This window comes from Heloderma suspectum, chromosome 4 (assembly GCF_057233095.1).
Source record: "Heloderma suspectum isolate Gila_16-S chromosome 4, 16-S_ref, whole genome shotgun sequence".
Taxonomy (NCBI): Eukaryota; Metazoa; Chordata; class Lepidosauria; order Squamata; family Helodermatidae; genus Heloderma; species Heloderma suspectum.
The window spans coordinates 136,885,635-136,912,578 of NC_139461.1; the positions used below are offsets into that span (position 1 = coordinate 136,885,635).

General features: G+C 44.1%; 1 protein-coding gene across 3 annotated transcripts in view; it reads left to right on the plus strand.

Annotated features, from left to right (window-relative positions):
* Nucleotides 1-224: 224 nt before the first annotated feature.
* CTNNAL1 (catenin alpha like 1) overlaps nucleotides 225-26,944 on the plus strand; it is a 59,548-nt gene continuing 32,828 nt past the window's right edge. For all 3 annotated transcript variants that reach the window (XM_084850628.1, XM_084850629.1, XM_084850630.1), the window contains exons 1-2: nucleotides 225-474; nucleotides 25,900-26,089. In XM_084850628.1, the coding sequence (XP_084706754.1) occupies nucleotides 325-474; nucleotides 25,900-26,089 (340 nt within the window). In that variant the 5' untranslated portion in view covers nucleotides 225-324. The remainder of the gene's footprint in view (nucleotides 475-25,899; nucleotides 26,090-26,944) is intronic.

Consider the following 26,944-nt stretch of genomic DNA (forward strand, 5'->3'; position numbering starts at 1 on the left):
ACGCTGAAGGGGCTCTACCAGTGGCGCTTGACTCGCGTACCAAAGGCAGGGGGGCAGGAGGCTTGGGGACAAAAATTGGTGAGTCATCCCCCCACCCCAGCCCCCACCTGACGGACCGACAAAACCAGCCCGAGCCTCTGAGGCGGCCCTCACGCTCCGTTTGCAGCTGGAGGGAAGGGCGAGGGCAGAAGGCGGGAAGGAGGAGGAGGAGGCTGGGGCGGAGCAGAGCAGGAGAGCCGCGGCTGCAGCCACTGCCTCCTCTCCCCGGCGGGTCCCGCGCGGGCGGGAGAGCCAAGAAGGAGCGAGCTGTGCGGCTCCGGAGCAATGGCCGCGTTTCCCGGCGGCGGCGGAGTATCGTGGCCGCGCTCTCCGCCGGGCTCGACTCTCGCCTCGGCTCTGGGTTGGGAGCCGCTGCCCGGGCTGCAGATCCGTTCGCGCTCAGTGGAGCAGACCCTGGTGCCGCTCGTGGCGCAGGTATTGGCAAAGCGAACCGCGCTGGCCGCGGGGGTCGTCCCCGCTCCCCTGTTCCCGCCCCGGTCGGTCGCTCCGTCCTTGTAGAGGAGCTCCGGACTACCGGGATCCCCTGTGCCTTCCTTGCGCCCTTATCAGCTCGGATCTAGTTTGGGATAAATGCTATCCGGAGTCACTCCGGATCGGGGCCTGGGTAGGCTCCCCCCCCACAAATACGGCTTTGCAACCAAACTAGCTCCGGTTTAGTTTTGGTGCTTCCCCCCCCTCCCCCGAATGGAGTTTAAAAGCGGCTCGGGGATGGGGACTGATGCGAAGAGAGGGGGGCGGCTCGTTAGAAAGCCTTTCGAAAGCCCCCGGGAGCAAGGGCGCCCGCAAAACCACCCGGGTTGACCTCGCCGCCCGCGCTTTCCCCGCAAAGACCCCACGAGCGCCCGCAGGAACCGCGACTCGGAACATCGCTTCGGCCGCACAGCCGGCTCTGTTCAGCGAAGCCTGCTTTTAAAATAGGAAAAGCGCGCAACATTCCCCTCCGGTGCAGGCGAGGGCTGCCGGTTGCGTTCAAGACGGGCACCTCTTGGAACTCCAGCCCGGCCTTTGTTGTGCGTTGGTTTCGCGTTCCCTTCAGGGCCCAGACTCGTGTACCACTTCTGTTCTGTTTGAATACTCCTCATCACGAGCTGTAATCCTGGAAAGAGTTTCGACTCACTTCCGGGGGATTAGCGGCGGCGCTCAGCGCAGCCCTTGTTCTGCACGCGAAGTTTTTGCATGACCGGAGGGGTGTTAATATTGCATGAATGTTACCTTATCCGAGGACCATGTGCAGCACGTATTCCTGCAGGCAGCAGCGTGCAAGCCGCTTCAGCGCCGGAGTTCGCCACCAATAGTCCCGTGGAACTTCAGGAGGGGTAGATCAGTCGTTTTCGAAGCAGTGACCCCTAAAGTCGCCCCATAGGCTTTTAAAGAGATTACTCCAGAGTAAGGAAGTTGCCACTTTAGCTTCCTTTAGGATCCAGTGCTTCGAGAAAGGTAGCTTACAGTGCAATCCTGTACATGTCTACTCAGAAGTAAGACCATTGCGTATAGGATTGCATCCTTAATATTGCAAACATCGCCCCCCCCCCACCCTAAATAAGGTTACTTGGAGCTTTTGAAACCAGTAAAATTTACTCCCAATTAGATGCCGTTACGCAGGGAATACAGTGGGCACAGCAGACAGCCATTTGCACAGCAAGGGTTGAATGAATGGGTCCTGTGCAATAGCGATCTCCCATTCGTTTCAGTGGGAATGTTCTTCTGATCATCCAGGTAGATTGTGCCTGTTGGTGTTGGCCCTTGACAAAGCAAGGTGGCAATTCATTCTGCTTTTGGACTAATCTCTGTTCAGCTAGTGTACTTCAGCAGGAGAGTTAAGAGGGTTGTTGAATCGCAGCATTAATTTCGTTGAATGTCAAGTCTGTGGGTGTGCAGTGAATTTAAAATATCTCAATTGGCAGCCAGAAAGAGTGGGAAATTGGAGCAAAAAGTAACGAAAACATATTTGGGTTTGAGGAGCTGAAACTCGAAAACATGATATTTGACATTCTTGGTGAATGTGTTGTTTTTTAAAAGCTGTGCAAAAGAGTGGGCACACGAGAGACTGCTGGCCGTGCTGTAACAAATAAATGACACTGGCTTTGTCCAATGTCGAACATTTATTTATGGCATTTATATGATCCGTTATATGATTAAACCTTTTTGTGATTTTATTGTACATGGTTTGTTGTGAACAAACTTAGCCAGAGTCAAGCTTGCTTTGCTGCTTTGTAAATGGGAGAGTGTTCAAGTACTGTCACTATATCTGCTCTAAACTATATTTAAAGTTCATGGAAATTACTGGTCATCATTTTATTTATTATCCTCTCCTGTCCAGACAAATACATATTAGTAGTTTGTGGCCTATTGGTAGCCTAAAAGAACCATCAACTTGCTTTCAAGTTTCCTTGCTTGATCACCTGGTGGGGAGTCTCACTTGCCACAAGTAAGTAACCAAGTAATTTTTTACTTGCCTGATTACATCAGGCAAGGTAAGAATATTGAAACAAGTTATATAGTGCAGTGCATCCCATAGCATGGTTTACTCAGAAGTAAGTCTCACTGAGTTCAACAGGACTGGGCTAATATCTGGAGCTAATAAACACACGGGGAGAAAGAGCACACCAGCCCCGTCCGAATCAAATGCAATTAGATTACCTGTGTATTTCCTGGAACAGAGGAAACTGTCTTACACTAAATGAGACAATTTGTTCATCTAGGCCAGTATTGTCGATTCTGACTGGCAGTGGCTCTCCAGGGTCTCAAGCACAGACCTTTCATTATATCACCTCAGACAAAACAAGGATTCTGGTGGTATACTGCCCGCTCCCCTGCTCAATAGTCTGCCTTTCTGAGCTAGCTGAGGTGGTCTTGGGGTTGGTGCTGGAGTCTCTGCAGTTTGTTGTACTGGGAGACTTCAGTATACATAGTGAGGCCACCTTTCTGGGAGTGGCTTAGGAATTCATTGTCTCCATGGCAACCACAGTCTGTCCCAATTAGTATCTGGTCCCACTCATTCAGCAAGGCACACTTTGGATCTGGGTTTCTGTGCAGAGTGAGATGATGGTGATCTGGGGTAAAGGAACTCAATAGTTCTGTTGTCATGGACAGATCATTAACCGGAGGGGTTTAGACTTCCTGGGAGGATTGGAGGGAGGGGCAATTAAGATGGTCAGCTCCAGGAGACTCATGGATCCGGATGGCTTTCAGATGGCTCTTGGGGATTTTCCTGTCACCTTGACAAGGCAATTCTGTCGAAGCCCAGTTGATCTCTGGAATCAAGACATGGCCTGGGCAGTTGAAATGATTGCTCCTGAGCATACTCTCTCACGGGGTGGAACCAAATGATCCCCTTGGTTTCCTGGGCGATGAAACGAGTGGGATGTCGACTAGAGCGATATTGGCAGAAAACGTGAAATGAGTCCGATCAAACATGGGCTAGAGCTCATTTGAAAGCCTACTCTGTGGCAATAAGAGGCGGCAAAGGAATTATGCTTCCCTAACACCATTGCAGCTGCTCTGAGTTGCCCAGCGGAGCTTTTTTTGGGTGGTCAGAGCCTGTTATGCTGTGGGCCACAAGAAGGAGAGATGGACCACTTGATAGCCTTCTGTTATCAATTCGCGTGAAGCTTTGCAGATAAAATCAGTCGTATCTTTTCCAACTTGGATGCAATAGTTGATAGAGGTCCAGTGGATGTAACTCTGGCTCCTGCTTGTCCAGTTATAATGGATACTTTTCAATTTGTACAGCTCAAGGATGCGGACAGGATCCTTGGAGAGGTGAGGCCTACTATTTGTGTGCTGGACCCTTGCCCTTTCTGGCTTATAAAAGCAGCTGGGAGTGGGGGGATGACCGGCTCAACGGGTAAAGGTAGTGGTGAACGCCTCTTTATGCCAAGGTGAGAGTCTGTTGTGCCCAAAGGAGGCTGTGGTAAGACCTTTGCTTAAAAAACCCCCTCCCTGAACTCCACTGTATTTGATAATTTCCAGAAGGTCGCCAATATTCCATTTTGGGGCAGGTTGCTGGAGCATGTGGTGGCTTCTCAGCTCCAGGAATTTCTGGATGAGATGGATTATGTAGATCCATTTCAATCTGGCTTCAGGCCTGGTTATGAGACAGAGACTGCTGTGGTCACCTTGGTGGATGATCTATGCCAGGAACTGGGCAGGGGGAGTGTCCCTGTTAGTTCTGTTGGACCTTTCAGTGATTTGTGATACCATTGACCATGGTATCTTTCTGAGGTGTCTGTGTGAAGTGGGATTGGGAGGCACTGTTACATGGTGGCTCTGGTCCTTCTTGGAGGGGCAATATCAGAAGGTGGTGCTGGGGGATTCCTGTTTGACACAATGGCCACTGACCTGTGGTTTGTCTCGGGGTTCCATCTTATCCCCTGGGTTATTTAACATATACATGAAACCACTGGTAGAGCTAGTCTAGAGTTTTGTGGTTTGGTGCCACCAATATGTCGATGACACACAATTCTATCCTTTCTGTCTAAATCCAAGGAAGCTGTTCTGGTTCTAAATTGGTGCCTGATGTCAGTAAAGGGCTGGATGAGGGCAAACAAACTGAAGCTTAATCCAGACAAGGCAGAGGTGCTTTTGGTTAGTCAGAAGGCAGATCAGGGAATAGGGATTTAGCCTGTGCTGGATGGGGTTACGCTCTCCCTGAAGACTCAGCCTCACAGTTTGGGTGTTTCTTGGACTTAGATTTGAACCTGGATGCCCAGGTTTTGGCAGTGGCCAGGAGCGCGTTTGGACAGCTGAACTAGTGTACCAACTGCACTTGTTCTTAGAGATGTCTGAGCTGGTCACAGTCACACATGCTTTAGTTACATCCTGTTTGGACTACTGTAACATGCTCTACATGGGGCTGCCTTCAAAAACTGTTGAGAAACTTCAGCTGCCCAGGATGCTGTGGCCAGACTGTTGAATGGGGCTGCTTTCAGGGAGCATGTGACTCCCTTGTTACAGCAGCTTCACTGGCTACTGGTCTGTTTCTGAATAGAATTAAAAGTGCTGGTTATGATATATAAAGCCCTATATTGCTGGGGACCAGGCTACCTGAAATACCACCTTCTCCTATATGAGCCTGGGCAGTACTTTAGATCTTCTGGAGAGGCCCTTCTTTCGAGACCTTCAGTGGTATGTTTGGTGGAGACATGAGAGAGGGCTCCCAGGCCATGGAACTCCTTCCCAAGGAGACAGGCAAAGACTGTTTTATTCAAGAAGGCCTTTGGCCTGTTTGTTGGGTTGGGTGCTGTTTTTAATTTTTAAAATATCTGTACTGTTACATTTTTATTGTATTTTCCTGTATTGTTTTATTGTTTTAATAAGTTTTAATTGTGCCCATAAGTTGCCTTGAGTGCCATTTTTTGGTCAGAAGACAGGGTACAAATAAAATAAAATCAGTAATCACCTGCCCCTGCTCCTGTTTAATAACTGGAGATGCCAAGGATTGAACCTAGGACCATCTACATATGAAGCATGTGCTCAAGCATTTAGTTATGTTTGGTGTCTTCTGGATGTCTCGCTGTGTTTGATTGAAGTGGCAAAGGGTGACACTTCTTTCTGCTCAAGATTTCTCCCTCACTTGTTTGTCCCTGTTATATACAGAACTGTCCCCTATGCGCAGAACCTTGCAATAATATTTGGCATCTCCCCTTTTCCCTCCACATCCAGGTACTCTTCAGTATATTCAAACTGTACCCTTTTCTTATTGCAACCACTGTTAAAATTTTTATGAGCATCTTGGTCATCTCTTAACCATGTTATTTCTGTTCTTCCCTGTTGCATCTGGTCTTCAGTCTTCTCAAAATATCACTGTTCTCAAATCCCTTCTCATCCCTCTACTGCTGTGATCATATCTCTTGCTTTAACTCCCTTTGCTGGTTATCCATCACTGGCTACATTAGCTTCAAGCTTCTAGTCCTTGTCTTTATAAGTCTTTCCTTAGTAAATCTCTTTCCTCATCTCCATTTGCAGATATTTCCTCTGGCAATGACACAGCATGTACAGCTATCAAGCTATCAGCATTGTGGAATCTCTATCTAGTTCAGAAGATGGCAGAATGTCATCTTGGCAACACAAGTTACCATGGACACTTGACTCCTGTTATTTGGAGATTATATTTCTTAGAGGTTATGGTAAAAATCAGGGTTGCCGTCCTTGGACAGAATCCAATGACGCACAAGCAGACGTCTCTTTGTACAATAGGTCTTTTTCCTTCTTCCACCTGCAGCCCCCCTATGCCTCCAAAAATCTTCTCTGGAGAATTCTGCAACCTTGCAGAGCAGATTTTGATGGTGTGCAGGGGAGAAAGGCAATCACCCCCCCCCCCCATTTCCTGTAATACTGACAGAAGCAGTTCTATCAAATGAAAAATGTGACTGGATTCCACCCCTTATTTTTCAGGCCAGCTGCTAGTTTGGGCATGAGAAGTTGAAAGGTTGATGTTGTGGAGCAGAACATTTTCCGCCAATGTTTTTCATTGGGGAAAAAAATCAATTCCTAAAACGTGTATTGTCTCACAAATTTAATTAGTAACATAATGAAATAATAGAATGCTAGTCAGAAGGAGCACTTTAAAAGTTGTAATTTAACTTGTTTCAAGTGACTATCCTAAAGAAGTATGCATGCATAAACCAGGCACAGCTTATTGGATGTGCTAAAATTAGTATGTTCATATTCTTCAGTGCCTTAATGTTTCTAAATTCAAACAGTGTGAGGGAAGTATATGCTGTTGAGTTGTCATGCCTTAAAATATTTATAAGTATTGCAATAAAAATGATTTCCAAGTAAAACTTTGATTTTGTGTGAATATAACAAACCACACTAAGTGCCAATTATTAATATTTTTCTCAGTCAAATATTTTAAATCAACTACTTTTGCTTATTAGAAAAAAACGCATTTGAGATATTTGTGCAGCACATAATATTAACATGACATGCATGTTTAGTTTTATTTACTACACATAAGCCAAACATGCTAAATCAGCTCACAGTTGATTTAAGGTGGGGGAAGGGCACCTTTTCCCATGGGCCACTGACACGCAGAAAAAGTTGAGCTGACGGTGGGTGTCGCCAGAGCCAAAGAGGGTGGAGTTTGTACATTTCAGGCTTGCCCAGCTATTTCCCTCTCTACACCACCCCACCCCACCCCTTCTCCCTCTCTCTCTCTCCCCCCTTTCTTGTGTGTACACACACACACACACACACACACACATACACACAGCAGAAGAGGGAGCAATTCCTGGAGGGGTGGTCCAGAGAACAAGAGTGCTTCCACAACATCTGGAGAGCTGGATGATGAGAGGTGTGTTTTCCAGAAAACCGGTATCACTCTTATGACGGCTACAGAAAGTAGAGGAAGGAATTAGCGGATTGGCTATCCTTGACTTGATCCTAACCAACAGAGATGACTTAGTGGATAAAGTAGCAGTTACAGGAACTCTGGGGGAAAGCGACCATGTTATACTTGAGTTCTTGGTTCTAAAGGAAGCAAGAGCCGAGTGTAGACAAACACGTAACCTGGATTTTAGGAAAGCTGATTTTAATAAACTCAGAACAATGATAAGTCCCTTGCCCATGGCAAGCATAACAAGAAAAGGAGTCCAAGATGGGTGGGAGTTTTTAAAAAAGGAAATTCTCAAGGCATAATTACAAACAATTCCAACAAGAAGAAAAGGTGGAAGACAACAGAAGAAGCCAGTGTGGCTTCACAAAAAGCTTAGAGATGACCTGGAAACAAAAAAGGACACATACAGGAAGTGGAAGGAAGGCCAAGCTACAAAGGAAGAGTACAGGCAGGTAGCTCAGAATTGCAGGGCTGGTGTCAGGAAGGCTAAAGCTGAGAACGAGCTGAGGTTAGCGAGAGATGCTAAAAGCAACAAAAACGCTTTCTTCAACTACTTGCATAGTAAAAGACAGGAAAGAAATGGTGGTTCAGCTATTAAATAAGGATGGAAAAATGATAACAGATGACAAAGAAAAGGCAGAAGTGCTCAATTCCTACTTTGGCTCAGTCTTCTCCCAGAAGAGGGTCTATGACCCCATTGGCAAAGGCGAAGTACAGGCTGAAAGGGGAAGATTGCAGCTTGAGATCAATAGGCATATGGTCAAGGAACACCTAATTACTTTGAATGAGTTCAAATCTCCAGGGCCAGATGAACTGCACCCTAGAGTAATAAAGGTACTGGCAGAAGAACTCTCAGAACCGCTGTCTATTCTCTTTGAGAAATCATGGAGGACAGGGGAAGTGCCAGATGACTGGAGGAGGGCTAATGTCCCTATCTTCAAAAAGGGTAAAAAGGAGGAACCTGGGAACTACAGACCAGTCAGTCTGACATCAATCCCTGGGAAAATTCTGGAGCAGATGTTCAAGCAATCCATCTGTAAGCACCTTGAAAACAATGCAGTGATTCCTCGAAGCCAACTTGGATTTGTCAAGAACAAATCCTGCTAGATGAATCTGATCTCATTTTTTGATCAGGTAACTTCCCGTGCGGACTGTGGGAATGCTGCAGACATAATATACCTCGACTTCAGCAAAGCTTTCAACGAAGTGCCCCATGATCTCCTGATGAGCAAACTAGCTCAAAGTGGGCTAGATGAAACAATGATCAGGTGGATCCACAGTTGGCTACATAACGGATTCAAAGGGTGCTTATCAATGGGATCTTCTCCAACTGGGGAGAGGTAACGAGTGGGGTACCGCAGGGCTCAGTCCTGGGCCCAGTGCTCTTCAACATTTTTTTAATGACTTGAATGAAGAGGTGCAGGGAATGCTTATCAGATTTGCAGATGACACAAAATTGGGTGGGATACCTAATACTTTGGAAGACAAACAAAATTGAAAGTGATCTTGATAAACTGGAGTGCTGGGCAGAAAACAACAGAATGACATCTGTCAGGGATGCTCTGACTTGGATTCCTGCACTGAGCAGGGGGTTGGACTCGATGGTCTTGTAGGCCCCTTCCAACCCTAATATTCTATGATTCTATGACTGTGCCTTGGATGTAGCAGGGACTGTTCATATCAAAGGTAATACTCTTCAGTATAGAAGACAAAAGTGATTCCAAGGGATGGGTCGCAAACTGTGTGGTGTCATTCATCCTGTGGGAACTAAAGGCCAGTTTAGTTGTTGATGACCCTATACCAGGGATGGGGAACTTGTGGCCCTCCAGATATTATTGGACTGCAACTCCCATCATTCCTCACCATTGGGTGTGTTGACTAGGGGTGATGGAAATTGCAGTCTGGCAATATTTGGAGGGCCACATGTCTCCCACCCTGCCCTACACACAGTGGGGAAAGTCTCAGGATTACACATGGACACCATGCATAGGGAGTTAAATGTGGCTCAGATGTGCACACATGTGGTTGCATGTGTCATTTGCCTTATTTTCACTTTCCTTCCCTTTTGAGAGATGGAAGGCTTGTGGCAAATCATGCATCTGTGCAGATGCCTATGTCACATTTTATTTTGTACAGTGGGGTTGTGGACAGTGTTGAGACTTGCTCGTGCACCGCATTGTATTTCTGAGATTGTAAGTATTTGAACCAGCCCTTAAAAACTGTATCCCTTTCTTCTGTGGGTGCTGAAGGTGGCAGCTCACCAGTATACATATTCTTAAAAAAAAAGAAGGTCCTGCCCATTCATAGTAGAAATCCCAGCTATTACTGTGATACTTTTATTGTGTCTAATATTTAGCCTAATATGTCTTAGCTGCCATAAAAGCTCCCATGTACCTTCCGTTTGTATGCAAGTTGTTTGAGCCTTGCCTCTGCGGTAACATTAGCTGTGGTTGCCTGGGGTGGGAGTGGGAATCTTCTGGAAAATTTACCAGAAAACCCCCAAAGCTGTGCAAGCTTTTATCAGAAAGATGTTTCAAAAATAAACCTTGACTTGATGGTGAAGTCACAGCGTCTCCATGTTCAGAGTCCCCAAATGAAGTGGGGGAGGAGGGGTCTGCAGACATTCATATCAGGGGCTTGCAGATTATGTGGTCGTTACAAGGTTGGACCTGGACCTATCTCTGGGATTGCTGGGGACCAGAAAGGCAATAATGTTGGGACCCCAATTTTGGGAAATTCAGCATCCTCCCAGAGTGTGAACACTGTGTTATCCATTGGTTCCTATCTCTGTTGGGCCATGCTGATGTAGAAACAATCCCCCGGTTTGCAGTGAAGTTTCCAAAGTATCCGTATCAGTAACTTCTTCTAAGGATACTTGGTCCATCACTTTGTCTCTGCAGAGTGACAAAAGGAATGTAGAGGAAACAGAAATTCTAGCTGGGGTTGGAGAGGGGTTGTTGGGTCTGAAAAGACTTGTTAGAAGAATCAGTAGTTATAAGTAGCATTAATCATTAAATCAGTAAAACAAAGCTACTACAGAAATGTAACAGATAATGAGGTTAAATGTTGGCAGTATGCTACTTGTTGGGTCAGGAGTGGTGGTCAGCAGAACAAGTCCACCTGGAGATAGTAGGAAGAAAGCTGGTTCTCCTGGGCAATGGAGGTGATGATATAAACTAAAGTTTGAAGGCAGATGATACCAGAGATGGTGTGTGTGGTGTGCATACTGTATGTCCTTGCTCAGCAAGGAAGAATCTTGTTTCTGTTTGACGCAGGGGTATCATAAACCTCTCACATTGCCAGCTTCAAGACTTTGGGTTTTTTTCAGTGCTACCATTGCAAATTCGTTTGTTATATCCATTCTTTACATAGTCTGTACTCAGTAGTTTACAGGCAAGAAAAGCCTTCAGGTAATCCCAGGGTAAATCTCACAGCACATTGGTGAGTGCCAAACTTTTGGGCTGTCTCTTAAATGGAATGCACACCCAATTTAGTGCCCTGTCATTTTGAATACTAGTAAATAAGGAACTTGACTATTAACTTGACTATTAACTGAAAGATTTTTTCAGACAGGAAATAATAAAATTCTAGCATTACCTTAGCTGTGCATAATAAACTGGTATAGACCAAACTGCATTATGAACAACACAGTATTTAACTGCTAAGAGAAGAGTCAAGATACCAGTGTTTAAAAGATGCATACCATTCTACATCATTAAATACGAACAACTGCCCAAAAGGAGACTTTTAATAATTGGTAAGGGCATGGAGACCTACCCTAAAAGGACACTACCTTAGCCCTAAGAACTGAAATATAAGAGGCTATTGTTTTGAATCAAATGGCATAAGGGTTCACACGTGTGTTCATCACTTGATAAATGCAACAATCATTGCCAATCAACCCCCACAGACAGAGCTTTCATACCCTCCCAAACAATGCTTTTCAAGAGACGCAATGCTCTTCCTTGCATTCATCTTAACCGTTGTGATGAGATACGTAGTGATGTATATGTACAGGTACGAATCAGCTTTAAGTGGCTATAATTCCACCAGTTCAGAGTATTGAAAGTGTGCAACCTGAAGAATTGACATTGTAAGATAGTTGTAGACCATATCTTACTGAAGTGTTGAAGGGGGGCAGTTGAGCCGCTGATATATAAAAAGAATTATGGCTGAGATCAAAGAACCACATAACTCCTTCCATATGCCCAAGGCTGATTTGATTTGTATTTCTCAGAGAGTGGAACAGCAGTCCCCAAGCTGCAGGGCAAATAACTTTTGAAACTGAGGGGGCTTTGAAACATCCTAAAAATATGGCATGGGAGTCTGGTGTTCAAACAAAAAAAGTAACAAATCCCTCTGTGTGCACCCAGTCCCTTAGATTTGCCTGAAGCAATTTTGGATCCTGGCCTACAAGTATGTATTCAGGCTGCAGTCCTATACACACTTACCTGGGAACACTATTGAACTCAGTAGGACTGAGGAGACACGCATAGAATCAGCCACGATGTGATTGAGTCACTTGATGTGAATTTTGTCATCATTCAGCATGCTTTAGCCACCTTGCCTTATCAAAAGGCAGAGTTATTAAGAGAGCTGTAAAAGAGTGGGCATGCCTAACAGGTGGAGCAAAGCTCACGCATTTACAAAACTTAATATGAGATTCTAATGAAAATAAGCTGTTTTTATGAGTGCATTTTGTTATGGTTAGTATAGCAACTGTATCTTAGATCCTCAAAAGGTAAATTCTGCTGCATATACATGTCACTTGGGTAGAATTTTGTACTGGCTGCTGTCATGGCAAAAACTGAACCATGCTGATCTTGGGAAAAAGCACTATGTGCAACATGTGGCGTATGACTTTTAACACAGAATTTGGCAGCTGCTGCTGATTTCTGAGAATTTCAATTGTTATGAAGAAAGCCTTAGAGCTGCTTGGGCATTTCAAATACATATTTAGTAGGGGTGAGAAACTGGTGATCTCCAGGCCAAGTCCTGCCTCCTGAGGGGTGCTGTCTGGCCCTTCAAAGACTAATTTTTCTTCTTTCCCTTTCACTACCTAACTAGGCTCTGAGGATGGGGGGTGGGGCAGGCGAGAACTGAGTTGTACAGAGAATGAAAGAGAAAGAAGGAATTCACGGTGTGTTCCTGCTGTCTCTGCTCTTGCCATCTATGCCTTCTGAAAGCCCTCAAAGAAGGGGGAAACGGAGGTAGCCATGGTTGTGGCAATTGAATGTGCCAGCAGGCTACTTAACAGGGCTTGGCTCACCTCGCTCTCCAGTGGCATGCTTAACAAAAATAGTGGTTGACCAGGGCATTCAGGATGTGATGCCCATTTAATTTTGCATGGCTCCTGTCACTCTGGTTGTACACACCCATTGCCCCCCTGAATGTTTGCAAGTCCATTCTCTCTCCTCCATACTGAACAGAATCAGAACAGCCCCTGCCTCCCAGGAAGAACAACATGGCAAGAGGAAGACCAGCTCCCCCCCCTCCCCCCGAGAAGGAGCAGATGCAGGGAGTTTGTTCCCTTATTCCTTCCCTTCCACTAGACAGAGCACTCTGCTCCAGCTGGCAGTTGCCTGAGGATTGTTGAACCAAAGGAAAGCACCCTTCCCGCAGCCAGAGGACTAAGGGCTGCTGCTTGGCTGTGTGTGTGTGAGAAAGAGAGTGAGTGTTTGGAGTTGTTTCGTGGTATTATTACTGGTTGCTTGTAAGCAGCCTTTGATTAAAAGGCAGGGTATACATATTCTAAATAAATAAATAACTTCAAAACCCCACTATATCTCAGATGCACCACAGCCCCCATCCCCGCCCCCAACTGAGCAAACTTGTGCAATGCAAATTATGGTAATTAAAATATATTGGTGCAGATATGACTGCTATGTATAATGCTGGTAGTAGATTTATCTTGGGCTACAATCCTGTGCACTGTTAGGTTATTCAGGTGTGGGCAACTTGTGGCTCTCCAGTTCTTCAACTGCAACTCCCATCATCTCTCAGCATTGGCTATGTTGGCTAGGGCTGATGGGACATGCAGTCTGAAACCATTTGGAGGGGCTGCAAGTTGCCCACCCTGGGTTATTTAAATCCTATCCATTTCAGTGGAGTGTAAGCAGCCTGTGTTCAGAATTGCTGTTTTTATGTATGTGAGTGCTTTCTCATATAAATGCTTTTAGCATAGACGTTTGGGGCTTTTGGTGCAGATTTTCTTCACTCACTTTAGTATGAGTAAGTTGTAGCAATTAGCTCTGTATTATTGAGCTATTCAAAGTTTCCTTCACTGTGACCTATGCTTGGATTAACTGAGCACTTCCTTGATTTTTAACATAGACTTAATCTGTCAGGTATGCAGCTAAGTAACAGATTTAACTCCTGGTAATATTAATACCACTTCAAGAACTCTAGAAGCTTAAGGCTGTGTGAGGAAAGAGGCCCTTGGTATTTGAATACCAGTGGTCAGTATTCCAAGATGTGGTCAAATTTTATTGAAAGTCAGCAGTGCAGATTCACTATAATAAAACATTATTCACTAAAGGTGAAGGATTTCTCCCCATTGAAAGTTACAGGCTAAATCATAACTTACATTTATCTGTGAATTTATATAGTACTATGAAGTCTGTCTGTCTCTCTCAATGTGTCAGACCATTTATATAAAGTTAACTGTAGATGTAGAAGTTATACATGTGTTGAAATGATTAAGATGCTCCTTTGTGTGCTGTTCTCTCTTGGAATGTTCATTCCCTGTTGTATAATATTTCAAAATTACACTTGCATTACAAAAATCTCATCCAATGAAAGAGTATTATAAGAAAATAAGAAGAGCCATGCTGGATCAGACAAAGGGTCCACCCAGTCCAGCATTCTGTTCACACAGTGGCCAACCAGATGTCGACCGGGAACCCACAAGCAGGACATGAGTGCAGCAACACCCTTCTGCCCATGTTCCCCAGCAACTGGTGTACATAGGCTTATTGCCTCTGCTACTGGAGGTAGCACATAGCCGTCAAGACTAGGAATCTCCTCCAAGAATTTATCAGATTTTTTTAAACTCCTGTTGTTGTATTAGAAAGGAAGAGCTCTGAAATGTACTGCAGTTAAGAACCATTTGCAGTTTAAAGGCTGCTTATTAAACACAGCTGTGGGTTTCAGACTTTGTTGTGAGGAATACTGGCATGATTTGAAAGCTTTTTGAATGATAGTTTTTCGATCCTTATGGATGATACAGTCTGTAGCCCCAGAGTAGTGCTAGGTATGGTCAAGTTTGATTGGAGTGTTGTCAATGCTCAATGGACTTCTCAGGCATCTAGTGTAAATTGAGATTGTACCCTGAAATGTGTCCCAGAATTCATGATGGCAGATGTACAGGGGTTCTACAGCAGACAGATAGATGGGGAAAGGGTTCCCTGAGAATCGGGAACGTGAAAACCACTGGAAAATAGAGGGACACACATTTATTAAACTTCCCATTGCCATGGTTCTCTGGATATATCTGGCATACCTTTGGCAGCAAAACAGTTTCTCTGCAGCTCAAAGTTTCTCTTATTGGAAATTGGTGTTCAGCAGGCCTCATCATTACAGGCATTCAGGCTAACTCTCAAGACTTATTTGTTTACTTTGGCCTATAATTGAGGTAGGACTTTATTGGATGCCATTGTGTATATGGTGTTACCTGGCTTTAATTGTTACTTTTGATTTTATTATTTTGTTTTTATCATTGTTCTTGTATTTTGTCATTTTAGATTTTGTGTGCTGCCTTAGAAGGATTTTCCTTAAAAAGTGGCTTATAAATCTTTTAACTAAATAAAATAATAAATAAATCAACCCTTCAGGATCTGATGTAGCCCGATTAAATTTTATGACGGTTCTAACTCTGGCTGGTCTATGACCAGATTCAAATTTTCACTCTGCCAGCATGCTCACTGGATGACCTTAGACCAATCACCCTCTCTTAACTTAATCTACTTCACAGGGTAATTGTGAGGATAAAAGAAGGGGCCATGTACACCATAATAAATAATGTAATAAAGAAATATTTATAAGCAAGTATATGCTAGTTTGGAGATAATAGATAGTTTTTTTTTACTCTTCCGTATTTTCTGTGGCCTACCTCTTTTCTCTTTGGAAAATGTGAAAAGAACAGTTATGTGTTCTGTAGAAAAATTATTTTTCCTTCAGACCTTGTATTTTAAGAGTGTGAACGAAACAAAAGTTTGCCACAGCTCTGAAATATGTAATTTTAACAGTTTTAGCTGTACTTCATATGCAGCTGTTTTTATAATCTTAAAATTTAAAAAGGATATAAAGCTAGCCTCATCTTTTTAAGGAGAAGATTTTTTAAAGGATATAAATCTAGTTTCTTATTTTTCTTGTCACCATCACAGTTGCACAGTGCCATCCTGTGGAGCTGCTTCTGGTGATGAGGAGCTTGTTCAATAGAGGCTCAGGATGGTGGTGGTGTGAGGGGAGGTTTCAGGTGGTAGAGCTTTCTAATGCTCACTGTGACCAATTTATGTTACATTTTGCAGATAAAATTGCTCATGTCTGTGCCGACTTGGCTGCCATAATTTTAACAGAATCAAAGATGGATGCAGCCCATAGGACATGATCTGGTCCTTGTAGGACTGAAGCCTATCCTGTGTACTCTCAATCCTTGCCTTTCCTGGCTGTTGAAATCTGCAATTATGGAGAGAGATAATAAATGCTTCTCTGAGAGAAAGGGTAAGGCGGCAGTAGTGAAACCCCTTTTGGACCCCACCCCCCAAGCTTAGAGCATGTCACTTGGGATAATTACCATCCAGTGTCTAATCTTCCATTCTTGAGCAAGGTGCTGGAGCAGGTGGTGGCGTCTCAAATCCAGGTAATCTTAGAGGAAATTGATTATTTGGATTTATTCCAATCTGTTTCAGACCCAGTTTGGGGATAGAAATAGCCCTGGTCACTGTGGTGGATGTCTTATGCTGGGGAATGGATGTGAGGAGTGTGGCCCTATTAGTTCTCCTGGACCTCTTGGTGGCATTTGATACCATCAACCATGGTATCCTTCTGGGTTGCCTGGTTGGGTTGGGCATAGGAGGCACAGCACTGTGGTGTTTCCTGGAGCCCTTCCTGGAGGAGTGGTCTCAAAAGGTGGTGCTGGGGGACTTCTGTTCCACCCTGTAGCCTTTGGCATCCTAAGTGCTGCAGGTTTCTATCTTGTCTCTCATGTTAACATCTGTATGCAACCACTGGGAGAATCATAGAATAGTCATAGAATAGTAGGGTTGGAAGGGGGCTACAAGGCCATCGAGTCGAGCCCCCAAAGAAGGGACTTCTCCCTTCTCAAAAGGGAGAAGTCATCCAGAAGTTTGGGCTCTAGTGCCATCAGTATGACATGCAACTCTGCATTTTGTTTTCCACCTATTAATCCCAGGGAGGCTGTAGAACTCTTGAGGAGGTGTCTGGAAGTGGTTTTGGGATGGATGAAGGGTAGCAAGCTGAAGCTTAATCCAGACAGGACAGAAGTGTTGTGGGTAGGGGAACTGGCTGATCTGGATAGAAGAGTGCAACCAATTCTGGATAGTGTTTCACTCCCCCTGAAGGATGAGGCTCTCAATTTGGGGGTTCTCCTGGACTCAGAAATGTCTGTGGAAGCACAGTTAACAGGAATAGCCAGGATTGCCTTTCAGCATATTAGGCTGGTATACCAGCTGTGACTCAACTTGGTGATAGTGGGCCTAGCTGCAGTTACGCAAAAACTAATTAGTCAGACTGGGGTACTGTAATGTGCTTTGTGTGGGACCGCCTTTGAAAACAACCTGAAAACTTCCATTGGTACTGAATGTGGCCACTCAGGTGCTTGTTGGGGTTAGGTGGGCTGAGCACATTACACTGGTTCTGCAGCAGTTGCATTGGTTCCAGTGTTTCTCTGGGCCCTATGCAAAAATGATGGCCTTCACCTTTAAAGCCCTAAACAGTTTGGGGCCATTTGAAGGACCACCTGCACCTGTATGGATCTGTTTGAGGCTTGAGTAGGCATCAGAGGCTACTCTGATATGTGTTATCTGATGTGCTAGTTGGCCTGCCTTTAAGATTGGTTAGACTGGCAGGCACAAGAAATGGGGCCCGTTCACTGGTGGCCCCCACTCTCAGGATCTCCCTCCCAAGGGATGTACAGTTGGCCCCTTACATCTTGGCATTCAAAAAGGCTTTAAAAACCTATCTCTTTATAGTGGATTTTAATTATGCTGAAAACTTGTTTCTGGTGGCTGAATTATATTTTAAAGCATTGCTACTTAATTTTTTTTGAAATTTTAAAGTTTGAATATAATGCAGTATCGTTATTTTTATATCATTGTTTGCTGCCTTAAGAGGATTTTATCCAGAAAGCTGGCCTATAAATATTTTAAATCAATCAGTAATGCAAAGCATCTTGGCATGTAAACCAGTAACTGAGATCTGATTATTCTGCAAAGGCCCTTCCTCCCCAAAGACATTACATGATTTAGTGATATTGCTGATCTATTCTCAGCTGTTAAATGCTTTGTTCATAGCAAAGGCTAAATTATCTACTAGTGGGTCGGAAAACAAACATTCTGGTTTTTATATTATTTCCTTCTGGGTGAATGTGATAAGCCCTTGTCCGCTGTACCAGAAATGGGAAGAGCTACATTCTGTGTCATATTTTTGGCTGAGTGCCTGAAGGGGGGTGGGTGATGAGTAGACTGGTTGCGAGGTTTAATGGCTTAATAGCCCAATCCTCTGCACATTTACTCAGAAGTAAGTCCCACTGTGTTCCCAGATAAGTGTGCATAGGATCACAGCCTAAATTACCTTTAAAGCCGTGGCTTTATTATTCACTGGAGGCTTGAGGGTAAGAATGTGGAGCAGATGGCTTCGGTGTATCCTGCCCTGTGTGAATTAAACATTTCCATCCCTGTACCCTGAGTGCAGCACTCTGCTTCCTCATCTTCCCATCTTTGACTAGTAGTGGTTTTTCAAGGGTTTAAGAAAGACCCCCTTTTTTCAATGCTACACCAACTGTTGGGAGAAGAGAGGGAATCTTGTCTTATACTACAGACATAGAGTGACCGAATGAGAGGTTAACAAACTCCCAACACTTTTCATCCATAACTAGGAGGATATTGAAACGTTCTTTAAGATGTAATTGTAGGAGGAGAGAAAATGAATAGGCTATACTTCGGACACGATGGAAGATACCTCTAGGGCAGTAATTCCAGTAATTCTATTACTAAGATAGCCAGTAACATGGTATTCCTATCATGATGTTTGGGACATACCCAGAATCTTCCAAACGTGTATAATTTAGGAGTTATTTTAGGATGAAGGTCTCATATCATTTGATAGGCTTGATGAGTGCTGTGTGGGATGGATTGGGGGATGGGGAAATGTTTCTGTTTCTAATTATCCTCTTGCCTCCTGAGTTTAATTCTGTTGTTGTCTTTCCCATTAGCTCTGCAGCTCAAGGCTCTAGCTAGCAACAAACTATTTAACACAGTTGTCAGTTAGAATGTTTCCTACGGTCTTCCCGGAGTCGTGCTAATTTCACTCTGTTGGCGGTTCTTAATTGTCTGAGCAGCAGTAGAACAACTGAAGAGTCACTCTGCGTATCAGCTCTCATCTGGCTGATACAATGAGGTTCTGTGTAACAGAATAATTGCTAATGGTTGTGATAACTTATAAACACCGATTTGCAAGTCCCATTCATCTCAAAAGAAATTAGAAGAGCTTCTAATTAGGATTGGAGGTGAAATGTAGAAAATCAGAGTGGGCAACTTGGACAACACTGAGGGTCCTATCAGAAATACATCCAGAGTAAAATGCTGTAGCAATTTTGTTGTTTTTGTTTTTTTAGCAGCATATCATTAATAAGTTTTGCTGTCACACTCACAAACATTTTATTATTACAATAATACCCCAGTCTTCCTCTGAGGAGCTTACGGTGGTCTACATATGGTATCTACATGGTCTCCTATCCAGGCCACTCCAGACCTGCTTAGCTTCAGCCATAAAACTGCACCATTTGTCCTCTAGCCATTCTCTAGGATGCTGTAAATGCCAAATAATAGTTTGTGGAATAAAAATTTAAACATTTAAAAAATGAAACCCATGTTTCTCAAGACAATAGAATCCATGAACTATATGTTGCCTATATCTGCATAAGATTGTTGTGACTTGTGAGGCATTTGTAAAAAGCATTGCAAAAAACTTAATCCACTTGTAACAAATTTTAGTAGTCTGCCTACTTGCCTGGAAGCAAATGTTACATGGCCTGGATAGATATTTAGCTGCATGACTGTCTCAAGAAATAACCATTTTTATACCCTTCCCTCCAAACTCAATAGAAATATTTCTGTCTTTGGCTTGTTTCCAAGGTGAACTTCCCACTTGTCCCTGTGATCTGGGGCTGGGGCACTGAATAACTTGAATGCGAGTTAATTTGTACAGGCTTGTCCGCACTTGAGAGATGACCTAATTAATATTGCTTGATTTTAGGTCCGTTAAATCTATCATGAACATGGTATCTCATGTAGCTGGTGTTGTATCTGACACCTTCCTGGATTTCTCCAAGCCTTCGATTCATCTATATAGTTTCATGGTTCCTGTGGTGACTGAAGGACACGTGCTACTGCGTCACCATGTCCACTTCACTGTGCAGTGTTATAAATGGCTACTCACTTCCCTGCGTATAACGTGAACACCATCCATCAGGTCTTAGCAGCATTTGGCTTATTAACCGGGCATTCTTAAGTAGGTTTACTCAGGTGTCAGCCCCAGCGCAATTTACTCTCTAGTGCTTTAGGACTGCATCCTAAGGGCACAGTCCACTGGGAAGTTCTTCTGTGCAGCCCCATTGAAATGAATGAGAACAGAACAGTATCGTGCTTTTAGGTTGCTTCCATGCATTTTAGTGGGGTTTGCACAGGATAACTTCCCAGAGGCTTGAACTCTTAAGATAGCAGTCTCTTTGCTATTTCCAGAAAGAAAATTAGACTTTTCTCAATTTATTTCCAATCTAAATGGAAACAGCTGCTGGTGGTCTATGCTTAACCCCCCCCCCCCCCGGTACATTACACTATAAGTGAGCTTGGAACTATCTAGTCAGCTTTCAGGCAAGTCCCAGTGTCAAGGAAACAGGCTGAACTCATTTGTATAAGGTGGGGGTGGAGGACAAGTGGCCTTGTGGGCCATGTGCAGCCCCCATCCACCCTGTTGCCCCCCTCCACCCCTATTTTTTTCCTTAAAAAAAAAAGAGAGAACAGGTTGTGCTGGGCCACCAAAATTTGGTGGTAAACTACTATAGAGGCTTAGAATGGACAACTGTAGCTTGTTTTCATGCTAAATTTGTCCATTCTAAGTGTCTGCGGTGGCTATGGAGGCTTAGAATGGACAAAGTTAGCTTGTCCCCCCCCCCCCTTTTTGTGGTGCAGAGGCGGTGGCGGCAGAGGGAGTGCAGCTCGTGATGGGTCTGGGTGGGGGTGGGGAATTGGCTCCCAGACTGACTGAAGTTGCCCACTGCTGGTATAAGGATCAGTTGGTTTCAAAGTGCCCCATTGTGATGAATTTTTACATTTTATTTCCAATATTAGATTTCTGTTCTTCTGTTGGTGTGCTGGGGAAAACTAGAATTGGAGTATTTTTGCCATCACTGGAAAATGCAAGTAGCGGTGCCTGTTTGGGAGGCACCTGGTGTCATGCTTGTGCCCTGATGAATCCTTAGTGCTTATTATTCATCTACTGTCCATTCTACCTCTTCCGTCTTCTGAGATGAGATGTGCATTCAAGACTACGGGCTTCTTTTTGCAGGCAAAGAATCCCAGATGAAACACTTTCTGCTGAGAAATACCCCAAGCTAAGCATATGCTTGCAAGTGAACCCAAACCCAGTTGGTGGAATTTGACATAGTTTTGTGTGTGGCTTATCCTGGGATGAAAAAAAAGCACAGTTGTGGCCTGTGATTATCTAGGAGTTCTTTTACTTGTTTTTAACTCATTTTACCCCTTGAATCAGATATTAAGGGGTTATTATAATTTTCCAGAACAGAGAAAAGTATGTAAGTTAGCACTTTCCACTGTATTGTCTGTGCAATTGCTCTTCATTGGGCTTTAGTTTGTGATTTGTGTCTCCCAGTTTCCATCTAAAAGGTATAAATGCTGTTTCTATATAGGAACATAGGAAGCTGCCTTATACTGAATCAGTCCATCTAGCCCAGTACTGACAACACTGACTGGAAGCGGCTGTCCGGGGTTTCAGGCAGGATTCTTTCTAGCGCTACCTGGAGATGCTGGGGATTGAACCTGGGACCTTCTGCACGCAAAGTAGGGGCTCTACCACTGAGTCATGGCCCTTCCCTATATTTGAAGGCTTACTTAGCTTTCTGCATAGAGTGCCTGATTTTAAATGCCATTGATATAGGCGTTCTTCCCAGAGACATATAATGGTCTTGATTTGTTGTTTGTTTTGATGTGGTTCTTTGTTTCAGATCTGGGAGCGGGGATGATTTCCCTTACTGGCAGATCCCCTTCAATACCAGAGTTCCGCAAAAAAGAATTACAGTAGGTTGCCACCAGTCAGCTCACCCACCCAGGTCGATTCAGCTGGAGGAGTTCTAAGCCCTTTTGCCAAAGATCTCCCTTCAGCCCAGCTCTAGAAAAGAAATAGAAAGGAAGGAACTTTGGATCTAGTTGCCTACAGCCCAGAAGACACAAAACTTAACAAAACCTTGTGAAATATCCTAAGAACTCAAGGGGTAGCTTAGCAACCACGCAGTCTTGCAAATGGGGACGGTTTTCTTGAGAAATTATCTTTTAAAACAATGAAGCCAGATGTCAAAATATAAAAAAGAAAGGGTTTTTTTTTGGCAAAGTGAGATGGGGAATGGAAGAAAAAGGAAAACAGACAACCACACATACATAATTCCAAACAAAAATAAATAAAGGCAGTCCAATGCAGCTAGTTAGTTACATGTTATCTATGTAAGTAGAATCTTGGGTTTCTGCAAAGGGCTCTGTGGGTGTGTTATGCCCAGATTTAGCCCCATGTCACCATAATGAGAAATGATGTGAAAAATGCAAAGATTCAGGGGTAATTGCAAGTTTCACCATGTGGGGTTATTTTAACATGATCCATGGGTATTATCTGGAACGCATTGCCACAAGAATTAGCAATGGTCTCTAGTTTAAATGGCTTTAAAAAGGGGGGGGGGAAGGACTAGACATATTTGTGGGGGATAGATCTATCAGCAGCAATCATCCATAAAAGCTTAAATGCAAACTCCATAGTCAGAGGGAATATAGTTCTGATTTTCAGGTGCTTGGGGCAAGAAACAGTGGAAGGCAGGGTGGGGAACGCTTTTGGGCTGGAGTGGGCTGGATGAACACCATCTGCAATCCTTCGCAGGCCAGGTGATGTTAGGGGGCACAACTATCCCTCCACCACCATCCAGTCCCCAGGCAATGCACCAACTGGAGCTCCAGCTGGCACTTCAACTGGGAACCACCTTCGTTGCATGTGGGCATTCCCTAGGTGGGGAAAGCTCGTGTGCAAAGAAGCCCACCTAGGCTGGGGATGCTACGCCTGCCCCACATCATTCCAGTGGAGAAAGGCACAGTGTGAGCAAGTCCCAGCTTTGTGTGGCATGCATCATCCCCATGGAGGCTTCTCTCCCAGTGCTGGTCAAGTAGCCCAGCACCCACATCCCCACTGTTATTTCCAAGCTGAGACAGGAGATACTATCCAAGAAGGCAGTGTGGGTCGGAGGTTCCCCATCCCTGGTGGAGGGCTATCTGCTTTGCTGTGTCTGTGAACTGTACTAGAGTATCTTGGTAGGTCCCTGTGGAGACAGGAGCGCTGGACCGGATGGAATCTTGGTGTGATCTAGTACAGACTGTTCTTATCTCCATTTCTTGCAGTTTGCAAATTCAGCTGCATGGTCTACATGAGGAGAAAGAAATATAGAAAGGAATATTCATCACTAAAGAGAAGCATCAGAATGCACATTTGCTCATGTCTCATTGTAGTTTTTTGGTGTTGTTAAATGAGAAGGGTCTTGAGAGAGTGGTGAAACAGGAATCCATGGACAGGCCTCCTTTCAAAGACAACTTAGTTGCCTCAGGTTAACTGGAATGCTTGAGTGGGGGAGAAAGAGAGAGCACAGGATGCAACTCCATTTCCAAGAAGTAGATTATCATCATCATTAAACCAAATGCAGTGACCCAGTGCAAAATAGAAGCATGTTCAGTGCAACACAAACACAGCCTTATTGCTTTCTTTGTTTAACGTAACTCTAAATTTAGTTGATTAGAAGAAAACATGCAGTCTTAAGTACTTGTCTGAACAAGAGTCAGGGGTGTGTCTTTTTTAAATCTTGAGATGATTAATCTGTTTATGTAAATTCAGGGATTATTATTATTGTTATTATTGTTGCTTATACCCCACCCTTCTGGTGCATCTGCTTTACTCAGAGCAGTTTACAACAGTAATCAGCCAGAATAATCCCATAACGGAAATAAAATAACAGCATAAAACTGGAAATGGGTTTAGCAGATAAAAACGAAGGTCTACACATAATAATTATCTGCCCAGAAAGACAAATAGTTGCAAGAACAAGAAAACTGAAACCAGTCAGCAAAAAACAGTAATAGAAGGGGCCAAATGGATTTCATGGGGAATTCCACAATCTGAATGTGGCCTTTTGTGCAGCTTTTACTGAGGTGGTAAACCAGCGCCTGTTTTGTACCATTTCAGACTCCAAGTGGGGCTCATAAGGTTGAAGGCTTCTCCATACAAAAAAGAATAAATAAGTATCCCTACACATAGCATGTTGGGGAGAAAGATTCTCTAGTCTTCTCTCTGTGACAAGCTAGTTTTCTACATGCAGTGAGGTGTGCTTTTTGTATGGAGGACCAGTCAAGCATGTGAGTCCCTGCTGCAGTGTAGTCTGAAGCAGTACAGCCATTCAAAATGATGCAGAACAAAACACTTTCACCACTTACAATTTTTAGCCCTGTTCATGTAAACAAATTGCAGACTGAAATTAATTAGCAACTGTAAATTCATAATAAGTATTCATCTTGAATTGTGTGAATCTAACTTTCTCAGTCTTGCACCCATAAATGGTTTGGTTATAATTTCACCTATGGGTTAAGCTCGTAGGAGAAAAGTAAAGTTATTCTCTTAGAAAAAAACAATATCCACAGGTATAAGCAAAACATTTATGGGTGCAAGACTGGGAAAATGTGTGAAAGCTATGTGTAGATTGTAGTGCGTGACAGCTGCACACACATCTTTTTGACTGTGCGTTCACATCCTCAGAAGTCGTGATTTGTCTATGACTCCCTAGACTGTGTGCTACATGTCGATGAAATGTTTACATATTTTCCTACAAGTACTTTCTATGAGGGAGACATTGATAACACCTGAAGTAGCCCTGAGTGACCCTTGCTATTGCATCTAACATTTGCTTTAAAAACTCCCAGGAACAAATTACCCTTATCTTGCACCTTTATTTGATGTCATCCCTTCCCATCACTGTTCCAGCAAAGGACAAGGAATCTTTTTCTGTCAAGAGCTGCATTCCGTGGGGGTAATCTGTTGGGTGCTGTGGGGCCAGAGCTCAAAGTGGGTGGGGCCACTCCTCTCTCTTTTCTGACACCCCCTTTATTTCTCACACACTCACACTCACACACACACACACACACACACTTCCTCCCCATTCAGTGTGGTGCTGCCAGAGGAACAGATCACCCTTGTCAGAGTCTCTGAACTGATTGCTTTTGGACCATTTTTCAAATAGGCCAAGGGCTGCATGTTACCCACCCCTGGTCTTCTTCATAGGTTACACCAGAAGTAGGCAGTGTGGTGCCTGCAGGCACCAATGCACCCCTGGATATCTTTCCTGGCACCTGTCAAGGTGCCCTATTCCTCCTACTCCCCCCCCCCACACACAATTAACACATTTTCTTACTGGCAGCCGGGATCGCTGTGAAACAGGTTTCTGTTGGTGCTGAAAACTGTGGGTTCAAAGGAGATGTAGAGTGTGTTGGGGCTCAAATCCCACCTCCGACTTGTATTCAGTCTTTTGGGCAGGTTACTTGTCCTTTGCCACACCTCTCAAGGCAGCATTTTTGGTGGTTCTCAGTTTCTCAAATTGCCAAGTGTGCCCATGGCCTAAAAAATTGACTACTCCTGGATTTACTTATTTATATGATACAGGGGAGGGGCACATGCCCACTCCTTTTGTAAAGAAAATGATTGGTTGGTAAGTGTACTGACAGGGTCTTAGTCTGTTGTAGCAAATACAACTGTCCTGTAGCATGTCGAAATACTAACACTTTTGTTGTGGTATGATTGTTGAGGCTTTCATAGTCATAGTCTTTACTTCATCCAATGAGTATAGTTTTAACGTTATTTTTTTCCTTTCAGGTATTATTTTGAGCCAAACTTGCTGGGTACAAGACATGCAGAAGTAGTGTTTAACTGGTATATCTTTTTCTTTTCAGATAACCACTCTCATTAACCATAAGGATAAACCAAAGCGGTCAGACAAGACTTTGAGGGCAGTCCAGCAAGTGGGCCAAGCTGTTAATCTGGCTGTTGGGAGGTTTGTTATGGTGGGCGAAGCTATAGCCAGTGAAAACCAAGAGCTGAAAGTGGAAATGAAGGTTGCCTGTACTGAGGCAAAACAAGCAGGTAGGTGGGTGTTTATAGAACATGAGAGGCTTGCCATAATCTCTGCTGTGAACCCCCCCTTCCAAACACTGCCTTCCTTCAGCTCTTCAAGGTAGTTTGGGAGTTGGTGATTAAAGCCATTTAGTGTTGATCTTGTCTGCAATGGAGCTTTGCAATTTAAATCTTTTTAGTGTTTGGAGCAGTGCCTGTATCTTCCCACAGGGAATTCCTCTAGCTAGGATGTCTCCTGTTTTACTGAAATTGTACTAACTCCTGCCGCTGATCTGGCCCATGGCCAGTTGGGTAAAGCTGAAGCATTAACCCAGAGGAATTGTGGGATGACCCAGCCCTTCTGATCTGATGATTTAAAACGGAGGCGATGGTTATGATTGCATTGGCTCCTCAGAACATGTTCTGTGGCTTCTAATCTACTCAAGAGTTTTAGGGGGCTGAGTGGAGTGGCAGAAAATCCAAGGTGCCTGGTCAGGTTGACCAAATTCTGCATTGTCAGGGGCCACTCTGTTCTTTAGGTGGCAGTACAGAAGGTTCTGGTATGGGAGAGATGCACTAAGCAACAAAAAGTTTGAAAAAAAACCCCTCATTCGCCTTGGAGCACTGGAAAATACCATATAACGTGACGCTAGAGCCTTACGCAGGTTTCAGAGCATCATCCCGTTAGACCCACATAAGGGGAGAGCAGGGGCACGCTACCTGGCCACACCCTGACAAGGATGTAATGGAGGGGGAAGGGTCAGCACATACTTCCTTGTGTTCCTCCTCCTCATGTGAAGATAAGAATGACTGAACAGGGCTACTATGCTACAGGGATTGTGAGCCCTGCTTCTTCCCCACCATCTCTCGCCCAATAGTATCTAG